The 25,385-nt window shown below is 37.9% G+C and overlaps 2 protein-coding genes across 7 annotated transcripts in view; one reads left to right on the top strand and one right to left on the bottom strand.

The window, feature by feature from the left end:
- Rad51b (RAD51 paralog B) overlaps positions 1–25,385 on the bottom strand; it is a 572,244-nt gene that overhangs the window by 483,633 nt on the left and 63,226 nt on the right. The window lies entirely within an intron of this gene.
- On the top strand, positions 20,881–21,961 carry LOC107146360 (Krueppel-like factor 17). Its single transcript, XM_048798428.1, has one exon. It carries the CDS (start codon positions 20,885–20,887, stop codon positions 21,959–21,961), a length of 1,077 nt encoding a protein of 358 aa, XP_048654385.1. The 5' UTR covers positions 20,881–20,884.

The following is a 25,385-nucleotide window of genomic DNA, read 5'->3' as shown; positions in this document are numbered from 1 at the left end:
GTAGGCAGACCTACAACAGACCGGCGGATCAGGCCCAGGAGCCTGCCGGCGTGGTACAAACACCACCCTAATTGGAGTAGTGGCAGAGCAGAGTCGCCGCCCGTGCCAGGAACAGGCCCAGCGTCCTGCAGGCGGGGTAGTCACGACACCCCAATTGGAGTAGGGGCAGAGTAGAACCGCCGCCCGCGTCTGCAGGGTAGGCAAACCTGCAACCGACTGGCGGATCAGGCCCGGTGGCCTGCCGGCGTGGTACACTCGTCACCCCAATTGGAGTAGGGGCAGAACAGAGCCGCCGCCAGCTCCCAGAACAGGCCCAGTGACCTGCCGGCGTGGTAGCCACGACACCCCAATTGGAATAAGGAGAGAGCAGAGCCGCCGCCCGCACCTGCAGGAAAGATACGCAAGCAGTATGAAAAGACAAGGAAAGAAAGGACCACAAGCAATGCAGGTCAACGCAACTTTAGAAGAGGTAACAGCTGCAGCAGATGGAATGTCAGATAAAGAATTCAGGATATACATGCTTCAGATGATCTGGAGTATCAAGGAAGACATTAAACAGCAAAATCAGACAATGAAAGATCACTTCGACAACGAATTACGCAAACAAATCCAGGAAGCAAAGGATCAACTATACAGGGAGATAGAGGTTATAAAAAACAAACAATCAGAAATCCTAGAAATGCAGGAAGCAATAAACCAACTTAAAAACTCAATGGAGAATACTACCAGCAGAGTAGAACACTTAGAAGATAGAACATCAGACAATGAAGACAAAGTATTTCAACTGGAAAAGAACATAGACAGCTCAGCAAGACTGTTAAGAAACCATGAGCAGAACATCCAAGAAATATGGGATAACATTAAGAGACCAAACTTAAGAGTCATTGGGATACAGGAAGGTACAGAGCTCCAAACCAAAGGAATGAGCAGTCTATTCAATGAAATAATACGAGAAAACTTCCCAGACTTGAAGAATGAGACAGAATCCCAAATCCTAGAAGCCTACAGGACGCCGAATGTGCAAAATCATAAGAGATCCACACCTAGACACATTATAATGAAGATGCCCAACATACAGAATAAGGAGAGAATTTTAAAAGCTACAAGAGAAAGGAAGCAGATTACATTTAGGGGTAAGCCAATCAGGATAACAGCTGATCTTTCAACACAGACTCTGAAAGCTAGAAGATCCTGGAATAACATATTTCAAACACTGAAAGAAAATGGGTTCCAACCAAGAATTGTGTATCCAGCGAAATTAAGCTTCAGGATGGAAGATGAAATTAAAACCTTCCACGATAAACAAAAGTTTAAAGAATTCGCAGCTAGAAAACCATCTCTTCAAAACATCCTCGCCAAAGCATTACAGGAAGAGGAAATGGAAAATAACAATGAAAACCAACAGTGGGAGGTAGGACAGTAAAGGGGGGGAAAATAATCAAAGAGGAAAACAAACCATGTTTAGTAACAGAAATAAACAAATATGGCTGGAAGAACAACCCATATCTCAATAATAACCCTAAATGTTAATGGCTTAAACTCACCAATTAAGAGACACAGGCTAGTAGAATGGATCACAAAACAAGACCCAACAATATGCTGCCTACAGGAGACGCATTTGATAGGAAAAGACATACATAGGCTGAAGGTGAAAGGTTGGGAAAAATCATATCACTCATATGGACTTCGGAAACAAGCAGGAGTGTCCATACTCATATCAAATAAAATAGATTTCAAGCCAAAGTTAATCAAAAGGGATAAAGAGGGACACTACATACTGCTTAAGGGAACCATACACCAACAAGACATAACAATCATAAATATTTATGCCCCAAACAATGGTGCAGCTATGTTCGTCAAACAAACTCTTCTCAAGTTCAAGAGTCTAATAGACCACCATACCATAATCATGGGAGACTTCAACACACCTCTCTCGCCACTGGACAGATCTTCCAAACAAAAGTTGAATAAGGAAACTATAGAACTCAATAACACTATTAATAACCTAGACCTAATTGACATATATAGAGTATACCACCCAACATCAAGCAGTTACACTTTTTTCTCAGCAGCACATGGATCCTTCTCAAAAATAGATCATATATTATGTCACAGGGCAACTCTTAGACAATATAAAGGAGTAGAGATAATACCATGCATCTTATCTGATCATAATGGAATGAAACTGAAAATCAACGATAAAAGAAGGAAGGAAAAAGCATACATCACTTGGAGAATGAACAATAGGTTACTGAATGATCAATGGGTTATAGAAGACATCAAGGAGGAAATTAAAAAATTCTTAGAGATAAATGAAAACACAGACACAACATATCGGAATCTATGGGACACATTGAAAGCAGTTCTAAGAGGAAAATTCATTGCTTGGAGTTCATTCCTTAAAAAAAGAAAAAACCAACAAATAAATGATCTCATACTTCATCTCAAAATCCTTGAAAAAGAAGAGCAAAACAACAGCAAAAGAAGTAGAAGGCAAGAAATAATGAAAATCAGAGCTGAAATTAATGAAATCGAAACAAAAGAAACAATTGAAAAAATTGACAAAACTAAAAGTTGGTTCTTTGAAAAAATAAACAAAATCGACAGACCCTTAGCGATGCTAGCGAAGAGAAGAAGAGAGAGAACTCAAATTACTAGCATACGGGATGAAAAAGGCAATATCACAACAGACACTTCAGAAATACAGAAGATAATCAAAAACTATTTTGAATCCTTATACTCCAATAAATTAGAAGATAGTGAAGGCATAGATAAATTTCTTAAGTCATATGATCTGCCCAGATTGAGTCAGGAGGATATAGACAACCTAAACAGACCAATATCAATTGAGGAAATAGAAGAAACCATCAAAAGACTACCAACTAAGAAAAGCCCAGGACCGGATGGGTATACAGCAGAGTTTTACAAAACCTTTAAAGAGGAACTAATACCAATACTTTTCAAGCTACTTCAGGAAATAGAAAAAGAGGGAGAACTTCCAAATTCATTCTACGAGGCCAACATCACCCTGATACCTAAACCAGACAAAGACACTTCAAAGAAAGAAAACTACAGACCAATATCTCTAATGAACCTAGATGCAAAAATCCTCAATAAAATTCTGGCGAATCGGATACAAAAACATATCAAAAAAATTGTACACCATGATCAAGTAGGATTCATCCCTGGGATGCAAGGCTGGTTCAATATACGGAAATCAATAAATGTTATTCACCACATCAATAGACTTAAAAATAAGAACCATATGATCATCTCGATAGATGCGGAAAAAGCATTCGACAAAGTACAGCATCCCTTTATGTTCAAAACTCTAGAAAAACTAGGGATAACAGGAACATACCTCAATATTGTAAAAGCAATCTATGCTAAGCCTCAGGCTAGCATCATTCTGAATGGAGAAAAACTGAAGGCATTCCCTCTAAAATCTGGAACAAGACAGGGATGCCCTCTCTCTCCACTTCTGTTCAACATAGTTCTCGAAACACTGGCCAGAGCAATTAGACAGACGAAAGAAATTAAAGGCATCAAAATAGGAAAAGAAGAACTTAAATTATCACTATTTGCAGATGATATGATTCTATACCTAGCAGACCCAAAAGGCTCTACAAAGAAACTATTAGAGCTAATAAATGAATTCAGCAAAGTGGCAGGATATAAAATCAACACGCATAAATCAAAGGCATTCCTGTATATCAGCGACAAATCCTCTGAAATGGAAATGAGGACAACCACTCCATTCACAATATCTTCAAAAAAAATAAAATACTTGGGAATCAACCTAACAAAAGAGGTGAAAGACTTATACAATGAAAACTACAGAACCCTAAAGAGAGAAATAGAAGAAGATCTTAGAAGATGGAAAAATATACCCTGTTCATGGATAGGCAGAACTAACATCATCAAAATGGCGATATTACCAAAAGTTCTCTATAGGTTTAATGCAATGCCAATCAAAATCCCAACGGCATTTCTTGTAGAAATAGAGAAAGCAATCATGAAATTCATATGGAAAAATAAAAGACCCAGAATAGCAAAAACAATGCTAAGCAGGAAGTGTGAATCAGGCGGTATAGCGATACCAGACTTCAAACTATACTACAGAGCAATAGTAACAAAAACAGCATGGTACTGGTACCAAAACAGGCGGGTGGACCAATGGTACAGAATAGAGGACACAGAAACCAATCCACAAAACTACAACTATCTTATATTTGATAAAGGGGCTAAAAGCATGCAATGGAGGAAGGATAGCATCTTCAACAAATGGTGCTGGGAAAACTGGAAATCCATATGCAACAAAATGAAACTGAATCCCTTTCTCTCGCCATGCACAAAAGTTAATTCAAAATGGATCAAGGAGCTTGATATCAAATCAGAGACACGCCGTCTGATAGAAGAAAAAGTTGGCTACGATCTACATACTGTGGGGTCGGGCTCCAAATTCCTCAATAGGACACCCATAGCACAAAAGTTAATAACTAGAATCAACAAATGGGACTTACTCAAACTAAAAAGTTTTTTCTCAGCAAAAGAAACAATAAGAGAGGTAAATAGGGAGCCTACACCCTGGGAACAAATCTTTACTCCTCACACTTCAGATAGAGCCCTAATATCCAGAGTATACAAAGAACTCAAAAAATTAGACAATAAGAGAACAAACAACCCAATCAACAAATGGGCCAAGGACCTGAACAGACACTTCTCAGAGGAGGACATACAGTCAATCAACAAGTACATGAAAAAATGCTCACCATCTCTAGCTGTCAGAGAAATGCAAATCAAAACCACCCTAAGATACCATCTCACTCCAGTAAGATTGGCAGCCATTATGAAGTCAAACAACAACAAGTGCTGGCGAGGATGTGGGGAAAAGGGTACACTTGTACATTGCTGGTGGGACTGCAAATTGGTGCAGCCAATTTGGAAAGCAGTATGGAGATTTCTTGGAAAGCTGGGAATGGAGCCACCATTTGACCCAGCTATTCCCCTTCTTGGTCTATTCCCTAAAGACCTAAAAAGAGCATGCTACAGGGACACTGCTACATCGATGTTCATAGCAGCACAATTCACAATAGCAAGACTGTGGAACCAACCTAGATGCCCTTCAATAGACGAATGGATAAAAAAAATGTGGCATTTATACACAATGGAGTATTACTCTGCATTAAAAAATGACAAAATCATAGAATTTACAGGGAAATGGATGGCATTAGAGCAGATTATGCTAAGTGAAGCTAGCCAATCCCTAAAAAACAAATGCCAAATGTCTTCTTTGATATAAGGAGAGTAACTAAGAACAGAGTAGGGACGAAGAGCAGGAGAAGAAGATTAACATTTAACAGGGATGAGAGGTGGGAGGGAAAGGGAGAGAGAAGGGAAATTGCATGGTAATGGAAGGAGACCCTCAGGGTTATACAGTGGAGGGGGTAGAGAGAGAGGAGGGGAGGGGAGGGGAGAGGTGGGGAGGGGGGAGGGTGGAGGATGGGAAAGGCAGCGGAGCACAACAGACACTAGGATGGCAATTTGTAAATCAATGGATGTGTAACTGATGTGATTCTGCAATCTGTGTATGGGGTGAAGGTGGGAGTTCATAACCCACTTGAATCAAAGTGTCAAATATGATATGCCAAGAAACTTGTAACGTTTTGAACAACCCACAATAAAAAATTAAAAAAAAAAAAAGAAGGATAGGAGGATTCTAATATTCCCATGCCTTAGGAATGTAATGAATTTTATGTGTTCCTTTTCCTATTAAAAAAAATGGTGAAGAAAAAGAAGGATGGAAACCAGGAATGCCCAGGAGATACACCCCACCCTGATAGAGATGAACATTACCAGGGACCACTAAGGGAAGTCAAGGTAAAGGTTCTCACTGACGAAGAGATTCAGGATGAAGTTGGACACTATCTTAAAGAAATAATCATGTACTAAGATTACTACCAGAGGCTACCAGTATCTGACAGGTTTGGAATGCTCCCTTCTACCAACCACTCTAAAGACCCTAGATCCCCTACTACTTCACTCTGTGGCCAACACAGAGGACCTGGAATCTTGAAAGGCAAAAAGGAACACAGAATCCTGACATGAGACTACCATCAGGCATCCTGAGTCATAGTTCTGGCCTGTACCAGGATATAATTCCCAGTTTTATGCTGGACAAGACTGCTTTAATAATAACAAAACATACATGCACATGCATGTACACACACACACACACACACACACACGCACGCGCGCACTGTATAATATGTCCTTGATTTCATTAAAAGATGTAAGAGAACTAAAGAAATAAGACATTTCTCAAAAAAAGAAACTCAAACATCCAATAAATATATGAAAAATATGTTCAACATCTCTAGCAATCAGGGAAGTGCATATCAAAATCACACTAAGGGGGCTGGGTTGTGGCTCAGTGGTAGAGCGCTGGCCTAGCACGTGCATGGCAATGGGTTCGAGCCTCAGCACCACATAAAAATAAATAAATAAAATGAAGGTATTGTGTCCAACTACAACTAAAAAATAAATATTTTTTTAAAAGTCACACTAAGATTTCATCTTACTCAAGTCAGAATGGCAATTATGAAAAATACAAATAATAAATGCTGGCGAGAATGATAAGGAAAAGGTACACTCACACATTGTTGGTGGGACTATAAATTAGTACAAGTACTTGGGAAAGCAGCATGGCAATTCCTCAAAAAACAAGGAATGGAAACATCATTTTATCCAGCTATCTCACTCCTTGGCATTTAGCCAAATTATGGAACCAGCCCAGATGCCTGTCAGTAGATGAATGGATTAAGAAAACATGGTATTAACACACAATGAAGCTTTATTCAGCCATAAAGAAGAATGAAACTATGGCATTTACTAGTAAATGGTACTGAAGAACATCATGTTGAGTGAAATAAGCCAGACTCAGAAAATCAAGAGTTGAATGTTTTGTCTCATGTGGGGAAGCTAAACCAAAATAAGGGAAAGAAGTGGGGAGGGATGTTGGGTATCATAAAGATACAGGGAAGATCAATAGAATAGAAGGAGATTTGAGAAGGAGGAAGGGAGAAGGGACAAGAACAGTGAGGAAATGAGGAATTAATTTTTAAAAAATCATGCTATATGCATATATAAATATGCCACAGGGAATTTCACCTTTATGCATATGTAGAAAGCACCTATCAAATAAAAAATAAGTAAATAAGCAAAAGGAAGATCAGTAGAGGAGGGAAAATGGGGAGTGGGAAAGGAAGGGGGAATGGGGGTTAAAATGGAATAAATCAAATTTCATGCATGTGTGATTTTGTCAAACTGCACCTAACTACTATGTATAACTATAATGAGCAGAGGAAAAAAGATGCCAAAGGAATGTAGATTAAAAAACTGGGGGAAAGAATATTTTCTTACATTCTAATCTGCTGGACTTGTTTAGTAAGTTGGTTACAATAAGAATTATCAAGGTGCTTGTTAAAAACTCAGATTTCTACTCCTCTCTAAGGATTCTGATTTTCCCAGTCTATTGGGGGATTTTGTTAATTTTTTGTTTGTTTGTGTTTGTTTACAAACTTTCTAGGTCTTTCTTATCATCATGCAATTTTGGGAAACACTGTTTCAGAAGAAACTGCCTAACTCCCAAGGGCAGCATGCCTGCCTCATGAGAAGGCGTTTCCATTGTATTAGTTGTATTCCACTACTGTAACAAGCACCCACAAGCAAACTAGAACAGATTTAGTTTGGTTTGCAATTCTGGAGATTTCAGTCAATGGTCAGTTGGCCCCATTGCTTTGGGCCTATGGTGAGGCAGCAAATGATGGTGGGGAAAACACAACAAAGCAAAGTCACTCACCTCATGGCCAAGATGCAAAAGAGAGAAAGAGGAAGATACTAGGAATTTCACAATCCTCTTCAAGGTCACACCCCCAATAACATAAAACCTCTAAATAGGCTCCACCTCTTAAACCCTCTATACCACCTTCCAATAGTGCCACACTGAAAACCAGGTGTTTCACACATGGGCCTCTGGGAGACATTTGAAAGCCAAATTGTATTCAGGTTTCCCCAGCCCTCTCTCTTACTCTTACTACAAATAGAAATGTTTGTCATTTCCCAAAATGTAAAGCATTTCCATTTTTTCTTCTTATTACATACTTTTCATGTGATAACTCTATCTAATTCATTTGGAAAATACTGTCTATAACATATTTAACGTCTATTATATTTACCTGTTTTGTGTCAAATTTCTTCCTGTAGGACTAAGAATGATAGAGGGAAGTCCTAACTGTCATCTCTGGACCTAGCACAGGGATAGCTGTCACACCCTATCCATGTTTGCTGGCTGGATTAACTAATGTTCCTAGACTCTGGATGATCATGTATTGTAGGAACTTAACTGCCACAAAATCTTATACAATACTCAAACTTTAAATTAATAAATTTTATTTAGATTACCTTTTTCTACTCCTGTAGTTTTTCTTTATGGATCAGTTATCTGAGTATTAGCCAAATAAGAAACAAGACTAGATGTAAATACAGGCTACATCTACATCTGAGAAATACTAATGTGACACAAAACTGATACATTTCACATTGTAGTCAAACTAAACAAAAGAAGAAATATAAAGTTTAAATCAAATAGGTTTACGATTTCTTAGGCACAATTATTTAGACAATAAAATTTTTTATTTGCTTTTAATCAATCTCTAACTACAAAATAACTTTATGGTTATAGAAGAAGATCCATTATGATATTGCTAGAGTGGTACTTTATTGGCATAGGTCAATTAATGTAAAACATATCTGAGGAGGGTAAAACAAATTACTATATAAGAAATACACTTGCAATAGCACAGTGGCCCATGCATGTATTCCCAGTGGCTTGGGAGGCTGAGGCAGGAGGATCACAAGCTCAAAGACAGCCTCAGCAAAAAGCAAGGCACTAAGCAACTCAGTGAGACCCTGTCTCTAAATAAAATACAAAAATAGGGCTGGAGATGTGGCTCAGTGGTTGAGTGTCCCTGAGTTCAATCCCCACACACCACCACCCCCAACAAAAAAAAATCCAGTTGCTTTTAGTATTCAAAAGCAAACAACTACATATTTTCCCCTTGCACAGTCAATTTACAAATAAGATATTCTTGTAAACATGACAGTAGCATATATTCAAAAACAAAAACTGACAAATGCATGTATTTATATATTCACATTAGTAATATATTTATCTGTTCAGTTTTCAACTAAAATGAATGGTTTATCCCTACTCATCTCGGGCGGTGGGGGTGGAGTATAGCAGGGCCTATTCTTCAGCTAACCCAACATTCAGGCCCAAATTCCTGGTTTAACAGTTCAATTATAGTTGCTCAAGGAGTTAAATACAAGTTTTCTCAGTTTTCATTCCAACTAGGGAGGATCCAGCAGCAGAGTAGTACACTTTATGAATCTTCAGAGAATACTGTGATTGCCTGAGAATACTTCCTCAGGAAGGATGTGTAGGAGATAAACTTTTTGACACCTTGCATGTTGGAAAAGATTTTTATTCTATCCTCATTATTGATCAATAATTTGGCTGGACATAGAAATCTGTTTTTAATAAGTTTTTTTCAGAACTCTGAAGGTATTGTTCCTCTGTCTGACAGGTTCCAGTGTTACTTTTAAAAGTGTGACACTCTGATGATCCCTGTTCCTTTCTTTGTGAATTGTTTGTTTTCATTCTCTGTTTTGACTCTCAATGTTCTAGTAATATGTCTTTTTTTTTTTCCTTTGTGGTGCTGGGGTGCTCAAACCCAGGGCCTTGCACATGACAGGCAAGCACTTGACCGCTAATCTATTTCACCAGCCCATTATTTCTCTGACATTTTTACATTTCTTTGACTTATTTTCTAAATGATTTCTTCAGTCTTATCTTCCAATCTTTTAAAATTTTCCACTGTCATATTCTGTGAGCTCCTTTTTTTCCCTGAATATCCTTTTTGGAACCTATTATTTTTATTTCATGTAGCAATATGTTCTCTAATCTGCCAGAGATAATTAGGCCAGGAATTCTACTAAAGGATCTATTACATTCACCATATCTAATTTCTGCAACCCACCTAGATATCGTTATCCCCACATGAATGTCCAAGAGGCATCTCAAACTTGATATATACAGGACTGATCTCCTGACTTCCCCCTAAAATCTGCTCTGTCCACAATGTTCCTCATTGATAATAATTTCATTCTTCCAGTTTCCCAAACCAAAAATACTCTCTTTCTCTTTTGTTTTTCCCCCCCGTGGGGTGGGGAAAGAAGTAGGGATCAGGGACTGCACTTAACCACTAAGCAACGTGCCAGCAACCCCACCCTTTTGTNTATTAAAATTCTCTCTCTCTCTCTTTAAAAAAATTTTTAAAAAAGAAAATTATGCTGACAGACATTACATCTTATAATGGATGAGAATTCATACTAAAGAGAAATCCTTTGTGTGTTACGAACATGGGCAAGCTTTTGGTCAGAATTTAGTTTCTGACACAACAAAAACAGGAAAGGAGCTATTTAAATGTAGTCACTTGGGCTGGGGATGTGGCTCAAGCAGTAGCGCGCTCGCCTGGCATGTGTGCGGCCCAGGTTCGATCCTCAGCACCACATACAAACAAAGATGTTGTGTCCGCCAAAAACTAAAATAAATAAATAAATAAATATTATAAATAAATAAATGTAGTCACTGTGGAAAGTTATAGACTTCTCAATTAGACATCAGAAAGTTCATACCACAGAAAAGGCATATAAACATCGAGTGCGGGGAGGGGGGCGGGAAGCATTCAATTGTAAATCACACTTATCAGTGGCCCATGCCTGTAATCCCAGTGGCTTGGGAGGCTGAGACAGGAGAATTTCAAGTTCAAAGCCAGCTTCAGCAACTGCAAGGCACTAAGCAACTCAGTGATACCCTGTCTCTAAATAAACTACAAAATAGGACTGGGGATGTGGCTCAGTGGTGGAGTGCCCCTGAGTTCAATCCCTGGGGCACTGAGTTCAATCAAAAAATAAAATAAAATAAAAAATTTTAAGTCACGCTTTACTCATCATGAGACAAGACACCATGGAAAGAGACCCTATGAGTGCAATGGGCGTTTGACAAAACCATTTTTCTTAGCACAGCTTGTATAAAACATTGTAATGGGGAGCTGCCTCAGAAAACACTCTAAGTCTGAATTCAAACAAAAGAGAGCTTTATTTACCTAGCCAGGGACTATCACCCACCTGTAGAGACTGATGCTCTGTGGGAGAACAGCTGCTTCCTGGCCTGTGTCTTGGGAATATAAGCACAAAAACCACAAGTCAGTGGCTTGTTTAGCCTCATGTAAGCAAGCCAATCACAGAAGTTAAAACAGTAACCAGTGGGACCTAAACAGGACTGGAATTTTCCAGTTAGCAAGCAAGCAAGTTACAGAAGCTTAAAAAAGCAGTTAGCTGAACTCCATCTCAGGTCCAAACAAATGTTAGACAACTGTATCCTGAGTTTCAGCTGAGTTGGGGTGACAATCTATTTCAAAGCCACAACTACCACCATATCCTGAGTTGGGTACATTCGGTGGGGTACAAAGTACAAAAAAAAAAAAAAAACAACTATATGATCCATGTATCAAATACCCAGAAAAGGCAAATCCATAGCCAACAAATCAGTGATTTACAAGGGCTGAGAGGAAGGGGCAATGAAGAATGATTATTAACAGGCATGGGAGTGTTCTTTTCTGGAGTAATAAAAACATTCTAGCATTAGTGATGATGGTTGTAAAAGAGTAAATTTTATGATATATGAAGTATATCTTAATAAAAATGTAAGAGTACCTATAAAATGCTGTTATATGAAATAAGGAGAAATAAAATCTGTATGTATCTGCTTTTGAGCAAAAAGAAACACAAAACAGGATAAATGAGAGAGTTATGCAAGAAGGCAGGAGAACAGGATGGAATGACAAGCATGTAAAAATAGGATGGAAGGAACTGGGGGAAGGTCTGTGATATTTCTTTGAATACACCTTTTGCATCATCCTGACTTTTAGAACTACATTAAAAATAAAAACATAAATAAAATTAATCAGGGTAGGAGGAAAATCCAAATATGATATACAAACAGAACTATATTTATTTTTTTAACCTTTATTTTACTTATTTATTTTTATATGGTGCTAAGGATCAAACCCAGTGCCTCACACATGCCAGGCAAGCGCTCTACCACAACCCCAGTCCCAGAACTACATTTCAAATGTATTTATAATCATACTATAGAGAAGCAAAAATATATATATTTATATTGTGTATATATATATATATCTATAAATACACATAATAATATAAAAATACATATTTAAAAATATGTATATTTTTGTTGTTGTTTTGTTTTAGTACCAGGAATTGAACCCATGGGCCCTTAACCACTGAGCCACATCCCCAACCCTTCTTTATATTTTATTGAGAGACAGGGCCTCACTGAGTTGCTTAGGGCCTCACAAAGTTGCTGACACTGGCTTTGAATTCATGATCCTCCGGTCTCTGTCCCCACCCCACCCCCAGCCACTGGGATTACAGGTTTGCGTCACTGCGCCCAACTCAAAATAACTTTTGAATCCATCTTTGAACTATACTCCCTTTGACCTAAGATTAAGGAAAAAGAAAAAAAAAAAACCCTCCAAATTGTAAGCACTATATAGTAGGGGTTCCCTCCCAACATGTATATCAAGTTCAACTATTCTGAAACTATTTTCTGTATACTCTACAATTTAGTAAATAAAAAAATATATATATACTATGAACAAAAGAATTAGGTTTTCTCACGACTGAAGTAGAGAGTTACAAACATGGAAAGAAGGAAGAAAAGAATGAATTCTGTGGAATTGGATTGGAATTGAACATATCAGCATTCAGTCCTGATTTTTATATACACTGAAATAGAAATAGGTAAATATGTAGACATAGGTGTGGAAGTATCAATTATTAGTATATGATGATGATGATGATGCCTAATATATAATTATATTTATATATTTAGGTAAAGACAGATTTATAGATGTAGAAGTAGATACATATGCACACACATACATGTTTATTTCCCCCTCTCCCTGGCTACTAAGAGAAAATTAAGATTTTGGTTTCTTAATACTATTGTTTCTTAAAAGGAACCAGGACTGATTCTACAGCGAGTGCTAGAAAATACAAGATGAGCTCAAAACACTGTTTTATGTCCAAAGGTAAGAAAGCACTCAAAGAGTGATGACAGTATGTCAAAAGCTCATATATGCCAACTTGAAGGAGTTCTCTCTGGCCAAATCTGAGACAATTTCAGTATCAAAATAAATAATGATAGTAGTTTTGTAAAAACTTAAAAGAAAAACATGAGTTCGTGCTTATAAAAGTAAATATATAAATAAATGGGAGATAAAAGAATGTCTCTTCTTTATGGTAGAAATAATTAATAAATGTAGGTAAAATAGTAGAATTAGAAAGTCACCATTTGACAACCATCATCACAATAACACAGGTTGAGTATCCCTTATCTAAAGTATTTGAGACAAGAAACATTTTAGATTTCAGGGGTTTTTTGTTTTGTTTTGTTTTTGTTTTGGCGGGGGGAATATACATATAATAACATATCTTGAGGATGGAATCCAAGTATAAACATGAAATTCATTTGTGCTTCATATACACCTCACACACATAGCCTGAATGTAAGTTTGTATGATATTTTTAGTGTGTCTTTTTTTTACTGCTACCCATTATATGAGGTCAGGTGGGAAATTTTCCAGCTGTGGCATCATGTTGGTACTCAAAAAGTTTTGGATTTAGAACATTTTGGCTTTCAGACTTTCAGATTAGGGATGCTCAACTTGGAAGTGATTCAAATAAGAAACATCAGTGAATGTTAAAACAAAGTAAAATTTCAGGAATTACAAGATATAACATAGTCTCAAAGTATCTCTTCACAACATATTTATTGATTCCAAAGGAGAAAACAGTAACTTTATACTGGAAAAACCCAGCAAGCACTTGACAGGTACTCCTAAACAAAATAATTAAAACTAACAGCAACAATAATAACACAAAATCAATAACATGTAACTTCTGATATGACAATCTAAAAAACCCACATCTGTCATATCCTGTCAAAACCATACCATACATATAATTATGAGCAAACTCAATCTGAGATCCAATTCTACTATTTTAGGTGCATATTTAGATAAAGGGGCATTATACATACTTAAAAAAAGCACTGCAACCTGTACAATCAGAAAAATGAGAAATTATACCCCATTTGATTCAAATGTATGAATTGTCAAGATCATTGTACTGTCATGTGTAACTAATAAAAAAAAGCACTGCAGCATTCATCATATTTAACCTTTCACTCAATACTTAATCATTGGTGATTACTGTCTAAATTAATAAACGTTAAAAGGATACAAAATAATGGTCTTCTATCATTCCTTCCCATTTATTAGCTGAAACTCTTCTGTAAAGACCTCCTACTTGACTTCCTTGCAATATAGTTATTGTTAGAGGTTGGATAAATGCTTACTTCTTTCCTTTTAATTGTCAATTTTCAAACTAAGAAATTAGTGCTATAGTCTCTTACATGGTTACCAATGAGATGTGTACTTCTATCAGTTGTGCCCCACCTCCATTTTGTCTTTTTAGACTCAAATTTCCTCATCTTTGGTCAAAAGGAGCCAATTATACCCTAAGTTCAGGTTTCAACATAATGAATTTGAAGTGTCTATTGGACATCCAAGAAAAAGCTGGGAGGGGTTCTGAAACTGAAGAGAGACAGAAGTAAAAAGAACTATGTAAATATAATTCTTATTCCAAGACATCCTAACCATCTTGCAAAGCTGCCTGAGAGAACATTTTTAGTATAAATTAAAATTGTAAAATTGGGAGGGAAAGGGAGAGAGAATGGGAATTGCATGGAAAAGGGAAGGAGATCCCCTTCGTTATATGTTATACAGAATACAGGTATGACAACATGAGGGGGAAAAAAAAGAAGAAGTGGGTCACATTAGATTGAGTAGAGAGAAGTGATGGGAGGGGAGGGGAGGGTAAGGGGGAATGGAAGGACAGCAGAATACAGTAGACATTATTATTGCTGTGGGTATATACGTGACTGCATGACCAATGTAATTCTGCAACCTGTACACTCAGAAAAATGAGAAATTATATCCCATCTGATTCAAATGTACGATATGTCAAGATCATTGTACTGTCGTAACTAATTAAAAGAAATTAAAATAAATAAATAAATAAAAAACATAAATAAATAAAACTGTAAAATTAATACGTTCACTGACTACTCCATCTGTCCCCATCTTTGCTTTTGTTTGCTTGTTTTTCTTTTTTTCTACTTACAGTATGATGGTTAGGATGCACCAATCTATAAAGAAGTTCCTACCATCAATGAGCTTAGTAGGAGAGATACCATAACCATCTGTCCCATATGCCAGGTAACAGATACAGGTCATAAGAAACATATCAGAACAAAATTAATGTTATAAAACTAGAAATAATGATTATGTCCAGCTAGAGTGATTTAATATTTGAGTCAGTATTTAGTATTTGATTAGTAAAAAGCTAGGAAGCATGCCAGGGCACTGGAGAGAATTGGGATGTGGTAGAAATAGTCAGTGTAGGGAGGGGCATATTAGGAGCGCTAAGAAGTACAAAAATGCATCCAAGAGAACTTTCTATAGAATGTGTGGTCACCATCCTATATCTGTGCTGTCCAATACAGTAACCATTCACCACATGTAGCTACTGAATACTTGAAATGAGCCACTGAAAATGGAATCTTCAGTTGTATTTAAGTTTATTGAATTTAAAATTAATACCTATCTATGACTAGGAGTTACCATATTAGACAACATAATATTAGATAAAAACTCAATGAGGCAGAACACAACAGACACTAGTATGGCAATATGTAAATTGATGGATGTGTAACTGATGTAATTCTACAATCTCTATATGGGGTAAAAATGGGAGTTCATAACCCACTTGAATCAAAGTGTGAAATATGATATATCAAGAAATTTGTAATGTTTTGAACAACCAACAATAAAAAATTTAAAAATAAATAAATAAATAAATAACTCAATGAGGACAGATATGTCTGCTGAATGAATACATGATTGAATTAATGTATTATTGGGTGCACACTCAAAGGGATACTCCAAAGTTTATATCTTAGGACAATATAAGACACCAGATGGACAAGTATGCCAGGGCCAAATTAAGAAGGCTTTGAATGCAAACTTAAAAGTTGAACTTCACTTGATAAAGAATCTAAAATTTGGATGCTGGGGCTGGGGCTGGGGCTGTAGCTCAGTGGTAGGGCACTTGCCTAGCATGCATGAGACACTGGGTTTGATCCTCAGTACCACATAATATAAACAAATCAAATAAAGGTATAAAAATATAATAACAGGGCTGGGATTGTGGCTCAGCAGTAGAGCACTCGCCTAGCATGTGCTAGGCCCTGAGTTCAATCCTCAGCACCACATAAAAATAAATAAAGGTATTGTATTCAACTAAAAAAAATTTTAAACATGATAACATTATTTTTTGAAGGTGATTATAAATATTATCTCATTTAAATTTTAAAAATCCTAAAATTTTTTCTTTCTTTCTTTCTCTGTTGCTAGGGTTCAAACCCAGGTCTTTGCACATGCTAGGCAAGTACTTGACCATTGGGCTACACTCTCAGCCCTTGAAATTTTCTTACTCCATTATAGATCTCTTTACACTCTTAAAACTTATTGAGGTTTCCAAAGAGTTTTTATATATGTGGTACTTACCACAGTTTGTTATATGGTGTTTTATAGTTTTATAATATGGTGTTTACCATAGTTAATCATTTTGAATTAGAATTCAAACTTATTAAGTGGATAGTAATTTCTTTTAAGATAATAAAAACTTCATTGCACATTAACACATTTAATAAAAATAACTGGTTTTAAAAGATAATGAAGAAGGTGGCACTGTTTTATGTCCCTCAAATCACAATAGAAAGCAGCTACATTCTCATGTACTTCTGGAATCTGTTGAAATGTCACGCTCTGGCTGAAGTATCTAAAGATAATCTGGCCTTACAGAGATACACAATTAGGTGGGGGGGGGGGGGGTGCTTAATGGCTTTTTAAAAATTTAAAATTTATTTATTCTAATTTGTTATACATAACAGCAGAATGCATTCAATTCATAGTACACATATAGAGCATAATTTTTCATGTCTCTGGTTGTACACAAAGTAGAGTCACACCATTCATGTCTTCATACATGTACTTAGGGTAATGATGTCCATCTCATTCCACATCTTTCCAACCTCCATGCCCCCTCCCTTCCTCCTCCTCCCTTTTGCCCTATCTAGAGTTCCTCCATTCCTCCCATGCTCCCTGCCCCACACCCCCATTATGGATCAGCATCTACTTATCAGAGAAAACATTCAGCCTTTAGTTTTTTGGGTCTTGTTTCCTTCACTTAGCATAATATTCTCCAACTCCATCCATTTACCTGTAAATGCCATATTTTATTCTCTTTTAATGCTGAGTAATATTCCATTGGGCATATATACCACAGTTTCTTTATCCATTCATTTATTGAAGGGAATCTAGATTGGTTCTACAATTTAGCTATTGTGAATTGTGCTGCTATAAACATTGACGTAGCTGCATCAATATAGTATGCTGTTTTTAAGTCCTTTGGGTATAGACCAAGGAGTGGGATAGCTGAGTCAAATGGTGGTTCCATTCCATGTTTTCTAAGGAATCTTCATACTGCTTTCCAGATTGGTTGCAGCAATTTGCAGTCCCACCCGCTATATATGCTTTTTTCCCAACATCCTCAACAACACTTATTGTGTCTGTATTCTTAATAGCTGCCATTCTGACTGGAGTGAGATGAAATCTTAGTTTTGATTTGCATTTCTCTAATTGCTAGAGATGTTGGTTTTAATGGTTTTTTTCAAGTAACTACAGATATTCTTCCTTGAAAGTACATCAAACTCAACAAGCAATAATTTGGAAAAGGTGTTGCCGTATGAACTCTGAAACCATATCAGCAAATTTTCATGCTGTTAAAAATTCATTGCTCTACCTTGCACTTTGAAGAAATCCTGACCCAGGTATATTTTTATAATACAATGCATTATTTATGTGGAAAAGGTTATGCAGATCTTCCTAATATCATCAATCTCATCAGAAAAGCTTTTAAGGGATGAGGTTGTAGCTCAGTGGTAGACCACTTGCCTAGTACATGTAAGGCCCTGGGTTTGATCCTCAGCACCACAAAAGATAAATAAATAAAATAAAAGTATCGTATCCATCTACAATTACAAAAAATTTAAAAGAAAAGATGTTAAGTTTTGAGAAGTTTTCCAAGTTTCTCTTTTTGCTTCAAAGCTTAAATTTTATAATTATCAATGACAAAATCTTACTTATTTTCTAGAAAATTTTTATCAAATATCAAAGTCTGAATAACTATAGCTGTCTATTGGACATTTTTTCAAATGAGTATATATACCACAGTTTCATGAGATGGGGTTTCATGAAATAAGCAGCTAGTTTAACTCACAACTCAAAACTACTGCAAAAATGCTGCTCCTTGAGGCACTCATAGTTCAGAATATAATCTGCATTCCTGTAAGTATTTTCCACCTTGTCAAATAGCCTATTAATAAATGTGCACTTAAGGTTTAAGATTTAATGAAATTACTAATTTTAACTGATTCACTGAGGAAAACAGGATTTTTTTTAATTTTCAAATTTGTCCTAAGACACTACAAATTTTACCTGTCACTGTTTTCTCACCATTAACACAAACGTCCACACAATGGAAAAGGCAACTGACATCTTGGCGTAACTATGAAAATAGTTTTGACTTTGCAGATCCCTGATAGAGTCCTGGGGATTCCCCAGAGGTCCCAGATCATGTTCAGAAGTGCTGCCTTAGTGAGTGTTTCTCAGCTTTGATGTGCATTAGAATCAAAATCTCTTGCTATGAATCAAAACCTCTTGATTCTTTAACAAAGCACCATTATATGATTCTTAGGTCAACTGAAGTTTACTAATCACAGACCTATATGGTAGAGTGATCAATAAAATGAGGATGTTAATAGTGGAAATGGACAGGAAGGGATGGTTAGCAAGAAACCCTGTTAATAAATCAAATGTTTTACAGATTGATAAAATGTGAGAATATGAAGAAAATTTAAACATCAAAATTTTAAGTGTTGGGGCTGGGGCTGTAGCTCAGTAATAGAGCGCCTGCCTCCCACATGTGAGGCACTGAGTTCGATCCTCAGAACCACATAAAAATAAATAAAATAAAGATATCGTGTCCATCTACAACAAAAACAAATATTTTTCAAAAAAATTTTAAGCGTTGATTACAATGGTGATGACACAAAGTGAATGAGAGGTCAGAAGAGGCTTGAGTACCTAGAGAAGTAGGAGGGGAAATTAATGGTTGTTTTTTTATTTCCTGATTCTCCTTCTTCCTCCTCTATGTTCTCAATAAATTTTATCTCTTTTTAAATCTTACTTCAACTTAAGATTTTTATTTATTTTCCACTTTATTTTAGTGAACTATTTACATGTCACTTTCTTGCCTGGTAGAATTTAAATCCTTGCGGACCTTAACGAGTCTGGGGAGCATTAGTCATGGGTTACTAACTATATGATTTTCTGCATGTTACTTAATCTCTCTAGTCTCAATTTTATCATTTCTAAAATGGGAACTAGAAGTCACTTTTCATGGTGCTAGCTAGCACAATGCCTAGGCCATAGTAAATATTTTAAAGATAATAAAATCAATCAGCATAACTATGTTTTCTTTAAAATACTGTTTTTAGATCTAAGACCTTTCTGAAAGAATAGAGATCACAGGCAATTCTCACTGTAAAACACACTACAGTGGCAGTTCAGTATCAATTAATTACAGAATGATAGTCTAATTTATGAACTGAAGCATCTAGTTTATCCTGTTTTATACTCATTAAGGACTCTAGAAGGATAAGCAAACAAAAAGTACAATTCTAAAGTATGTTTGGCTTTGTTGGGACATGACACCTAACTCTGTGTAAAGAGAAGCAAGAAGAAAATTTCTCAAAATTCCTAGATTGTTAGTAGATTTAATTTATTGGTTATCTTTGGCCTTCATAAACACAGATATAACAAGGGGATGAAATTCTTTACTCTGTTCAGGTTACTGAATGCACATCTGGACTATACTTTGCAAGAATAGATCCCCAGAGCTTAATGGTTCTATACAGTACAGTATAAAACTCTATTTAGCTGAAATGGGAATGGAGCTGAGTAGAAAGTGGAAAGGGGTAATCCTAATGGAGGTAAAATGCAATTCTCAACAATGACATTCAACCAGCACACTAAGCTCATATCTCCTGACTTGCCATTAGAGTCTTTTTAACTATAAGTAACAAGTTTCATCTAAAAAATAACTATTTAAAAAAATTTTAAATGACATATCAAAGTGTGGTGAAAACTTTTTTAAAGCCTATATTATGACCCAATAACTGTCATTTCTATTAAAATAAGAAATGGGAGAAGCTCAACCAAGCGATTGTGGCGTACTGGTGCTGGGACGCCTGACGGCTGCTGCATCTGGCCTCTGCCCTGGCCTGAAGTGGGTCTGGATCCCTCACAGTCCCAGGGTGCAGCTGGTCCTGGTTGAGATGGAGCACGAGGCTGAGGAGCCAAGACGGTGGCAGACTGCGCACCAACCGATCCTGTGCCCGTGGGCTGTCCAAATGAAATCAAGCTGTAGGAAGGCAGAGATCTTCCTTGAAGCTAGATTTAAGAATAATTGAAATGATGACGAGAGAGCAATGTCCATCTTGGATATGTCTCTGTCTTCCAGATGTGGCGGAGTACTCACCTCTTGGAACCACAGCCCACTAGACACTCAATACTTTCCTCAGGGCACAGAGATGTTAGGGACCTTTTTGGTGTCTGCTGAGGCACCCGTGCAGAATATGGGTGAAGTGGGGCCCCAGTTCGATGTGTTACTACCGGAGTACTCTGTGAACTGTTGCCCACAAGCGGCTCTTGTCCCTTCCCAGATGACTTACTGTCAGGGAGTCTCTCCCTCCCGGCCAGGGATAATGATGTGCAAGGAGCCCCAGATGATGATGCCTTTAGGAGAGCCCAGTATTCCAGGAATGGCCAGGACCTTCAGTGAGAATCTGAAGATACCCCCCAACAGGCTGCCAGTCCCAGATTCAAGTGGCATCTCCGTGTCCCACACTAGTGCCCCAACAATGCCTTATTCTGATCCCCAATTACTACCTTCTCTCAGACCCTCTTTAACTCCTAAAATGTTATGGGCCCCAAACATGCCATCCACTGAGACCCAGCCTGTGCTCCCCTCCATGATTCAGATGTTGCCGCCTAGAGATCCCTATGACCTTGAGATGCCCTCAGATAGGTCCCAGTCTTTGCGGACCTTAGACTCCCTTGATGCTTTTGTGGACAAGTTAGACTGCCAGGAAGACCTCTTCCTACCTGAGCCGCCCACCCAGGCTCCAAGGAGAGCAGAGAACTCCAGTGGCCAGAAAGCGGCACCCAGGAGGAAATCTCCCCTTTCAAGGCCTTATTGCTGTCAGTATAAGAACTGTGGAAAAGCCTATACCAAGCGCTCACACCTTGTGAGTCACCAGCGCAAATACACAGGTGAGAAGCCTTATAGATGCACCTGGGAAGGCTGCACGTGGTCTTTTTTTCGTTCTGATGAGCTTGGACGACATATGCGGATACACACCAGGTATCGACCATATGAATGTGATCAGTGTGGCCGACAGTTCATGAGATCTGACCATCTCCGGCAACATCAAAGGATTCATCAGCGCCTGCCAGGGCAGGTCAGCAGTGGACAGACAGATGGTCCTCTTGCTCCTGGTCTTTAGGTCTATCTCTTCCTCAGTTTTGTTTTTCTACCCAGTTGCTGCCTGCCTCCAACCAACTCATCTCTTGGTAGGAGCAGCTTAGATGAAGACGAAGTTTAAGAGGCAACATCAAAGCCCAGATGAAGCTTTGGACTCCATCAGAGTTTCCTCAAATCCCTCAAAGCCTGTCTTGAATGGCCTCGCCTCACTGGGGACACCTACTATTGAAGTTTTGCCAGACAGGAAGATGAGCACAATGGAGACTGAGAGTTTTATTTAAAAGCTCTTTATCAAGTTGCTCCCTGGCCTGAAACCTTTTAGTGACTCTCCTTTGCTGCTACATAAAATCCATGGTTTGGCCTTCCACAGTTTCCAGAGCCAGACTATGTTTAAATCTTGAACTTTCCACTCACTAGCCATGTGACCTTAGGAAAAATCTGTGATCACTATACCTTATTTCCCCTTCTAGAAAATGGGAAAGACGTACTGGCCTATATTGGATATGTCATATGTATGGCATCAGATTCTTTGCTTCTTTTTTTTTTTTGGTGGTTTGTTTTATTTTGTTTTTGGTACCAGGGCTTGAACCCAGGGTCGTTTAAACTGAGAGCTACATTCCCAGACCTTTTTATTCATTTTTAAAAATTTTGAAACAGGGTCTCACTGAGTTGCTTAGGGCCTTGCTAAATTGCTGGGGCTGGCATTGAACTCTCAAGCCGCTGGGATTACAGGCATGTGCCACCACACCCAGCTGCATCAGATTCTCTTTGTCACTAACCATCCACATGCTTAGAGTTTGTCTCTTCCAAACTCATGGAATGTCCCACCATAGGGCATGGGGTCTGGCATTCCATGTAACCACAGCAACCTTGAAGTGTAGGGCAATTCATGCTCTAANCCCCCCCCCCCCCCCCCCCGGCCATTTCTATACGACATGCATGGAGAAGGCTATTCTTTCTTCGGGGAGGAGCAGAAAGAATGTCACATCAGGATGTTTCCAGTTGCAAGTAAATAAAACTTGAACTCAAATTAGCTTAAAATAACACTTCTGAACCTTTTGTGTGTATAGAACTTACCTGGGGATTTTGTTAAAAGGTGATCCTGATTGTGTAGGACTAAGGTAGTACCTGAAATTCCAACAAGCTCACAGGTCATACTGATGCTGCTAGTTCAATTCCACAAATTTAAACCATAAGAAAATACACAGATTAACATATCTGCAAAGCCAGCAATAAACTGTTGGTTATTTTCAGAATCTTTCTTTGTGGAAACTTTGTGTGTGTGTGTGTGTGTGTGTGCGCGTGTGTGTGGTGCTGAGGACTGAACACAGGGCCTTATGCATGTGAGACGACCACTCTACCAATGAGATGGACTTCATTACCCTAAGTCTATGTATGAAGACACACTTGGTGTAACTCTACATTGTATACAACAAGAGTCATGAAAAATTGTGCTCTATATGTGTACAATGAATTGAAATGCATTCTGTTACCATATATAACAAATTAGAATAAATAAATTTTAAAAAACTGTTGATTAATGTCATCAAGGACTAGTTAAGGCTACAGGCTTCCTTGGTCATGTCCTGCAAAAGAGTAGCTTCCCACAGATTTTTCTCAAAGAACAAGGAAGAGCATCCCAAGAAGCTTAGAAGACTTCCCTTGTTTCCCATTTGCCAGAATTAGGAAATGTGATCATCCCTGAACTGCTGATTGGCAAGGGAGATTGATTAACTCTTGGACCAATCAGGGCACCCCTGGACTGAGGGTGGGATCTTGATGCATGTTGGTTACAGGGAACTGGAGGGTGGAGCATGTCAACATTGAGAACTAGGGCATTTATCATAGGTCCATAGGAAGGAAAAGAACAGATGCTTCGTAGGCATAAACAATAGCCAACACATATTTTTTTGCCACCCCTCATCCCAGAAAGGTCATCATCTAGTTCTGAGCTCAATGTATGTAGGAGAGGGAAATTTTACTTGGGGCTCACAGTTTCAGAGATTTCAGTCCATAGATAGCTGACTCCATTGCTCTGGGTCCAAAGTGAAGCAGGGCATCATGACTGAAGGGTATAGCTAAGGAAAGCAGCTCACCTCATAGTGACAGCAAGCAGAGAAAAACAGGAAGGAGGAAGAGGCCACAGGAAAGACAAACCCTTCCAGGACACACCACCTGTGTGACCCACCTCCTCCAGCCACACTCCATCTGCCTGCAGTTACTACACAGTCAGTCTATTCAAACTAGGATGGACTGATTAGATTACAAATCTCACAATACAATTATTCTTCCTCTGAACATTCCTGTGTTAACAGAGGAGTTGTTGGAATTGCTTCCTGAATCCTAATGATTCAAAGCTTACCTGTCTATCCCAAGTTCCATCTCTCCCTTTAGATCACCCCTAATCACTCTCTGTTCTCTGAATTTCCAAATCCCATAACTGGGTCCTAAACCCAGCAACACCAGAAACCTGTCACAAACACAAACTCTTGGGACCCATTGACATAATGTCACAGAAACTCTTTTTCAAAATCCATGTTTTTACAAGCATTCCAGGTGATTTCTATGCATATTCAAGGTTGACAACCCTGAGTTGGAGGATTATGATTAGCTATTAAAAAAAAAAGTCTTGATAAAGTAATTTAAACAAATAGGTTATTTATTTCCTCTCAGAAAAAAAAAAAAAGTATAGAAATAGTCCAGGGCTGAAATGCAAAAATATCAACATCCTTAGCAGGTTGGTTTATCGCTCATGGGTACAGTTGGTTGCTATTACTTTAAGACAGGAAGAAGGGATACACAACAAAGGATCATGCCAGAAACATCATCTCCCGTTTACTTGGAATATAAAAACTTCCTAAACATCCCCCCTCAATAAACCTTTCTTTAAATGCTGTGATAAACTGTTGTTTTCCAAAGATGGCCACCCCAATACATTTATCCCATCTCTTATGTTCTTTTTGTAATGTGACAGACCTCTTCCAACTGAGAAGGGAGACCAGGTTCTCTCTTGGAACTAGAGGAGGACTTGTAACAGTCCCAACTAACACAATGAAGCACAATGACTCAATATAACTGCTGACAAAAGATCATAAAAAAAAATCTAGCTTCCATTTATCTGGGGCCTGTGCTTGCACATTATCTCTCTATATATACGTGTGTGTGTATGTGTGTGTGTGTGCGTGTGTGTGTTATACAGCAAGCATGTCAAGACCAGATACTAATGTTCTAGTCAGCTCCCAACAAATACAAACACAAGTTTTAACCACCGGACAGCATGAATGCACTTTCATATAACCCTAGTCCCGGCTTTAAGTCTTCTAGCTAAGACCTCAGACATCATGGAACAGATGCAAGCTATCCCCACCAGACTTATCTGAATTTCTGATCCACAGAAACCATGAGAATTCATAGTAATTTTTATTATGTTAGTACATTTAGGAACA

This window comes from Marmota marmota, unplaced genomic scaffold, assembly GCF_001458135.2.
Source record: "Marmota marmota marmota unplaced genomic scaffold, marMar, whole genome shotgun sequence".
NCBI classification, from domain to species: Eukaryota; Metazoa; Chordata; class Mammalia; order Rodentia; family Sciuridae; genus Marmota; species Marmota marmota.
Note: the sequence above shows the minus strand (reverse complement) of the source record. Positions and strands in the feature narration are given on the sequence as shown.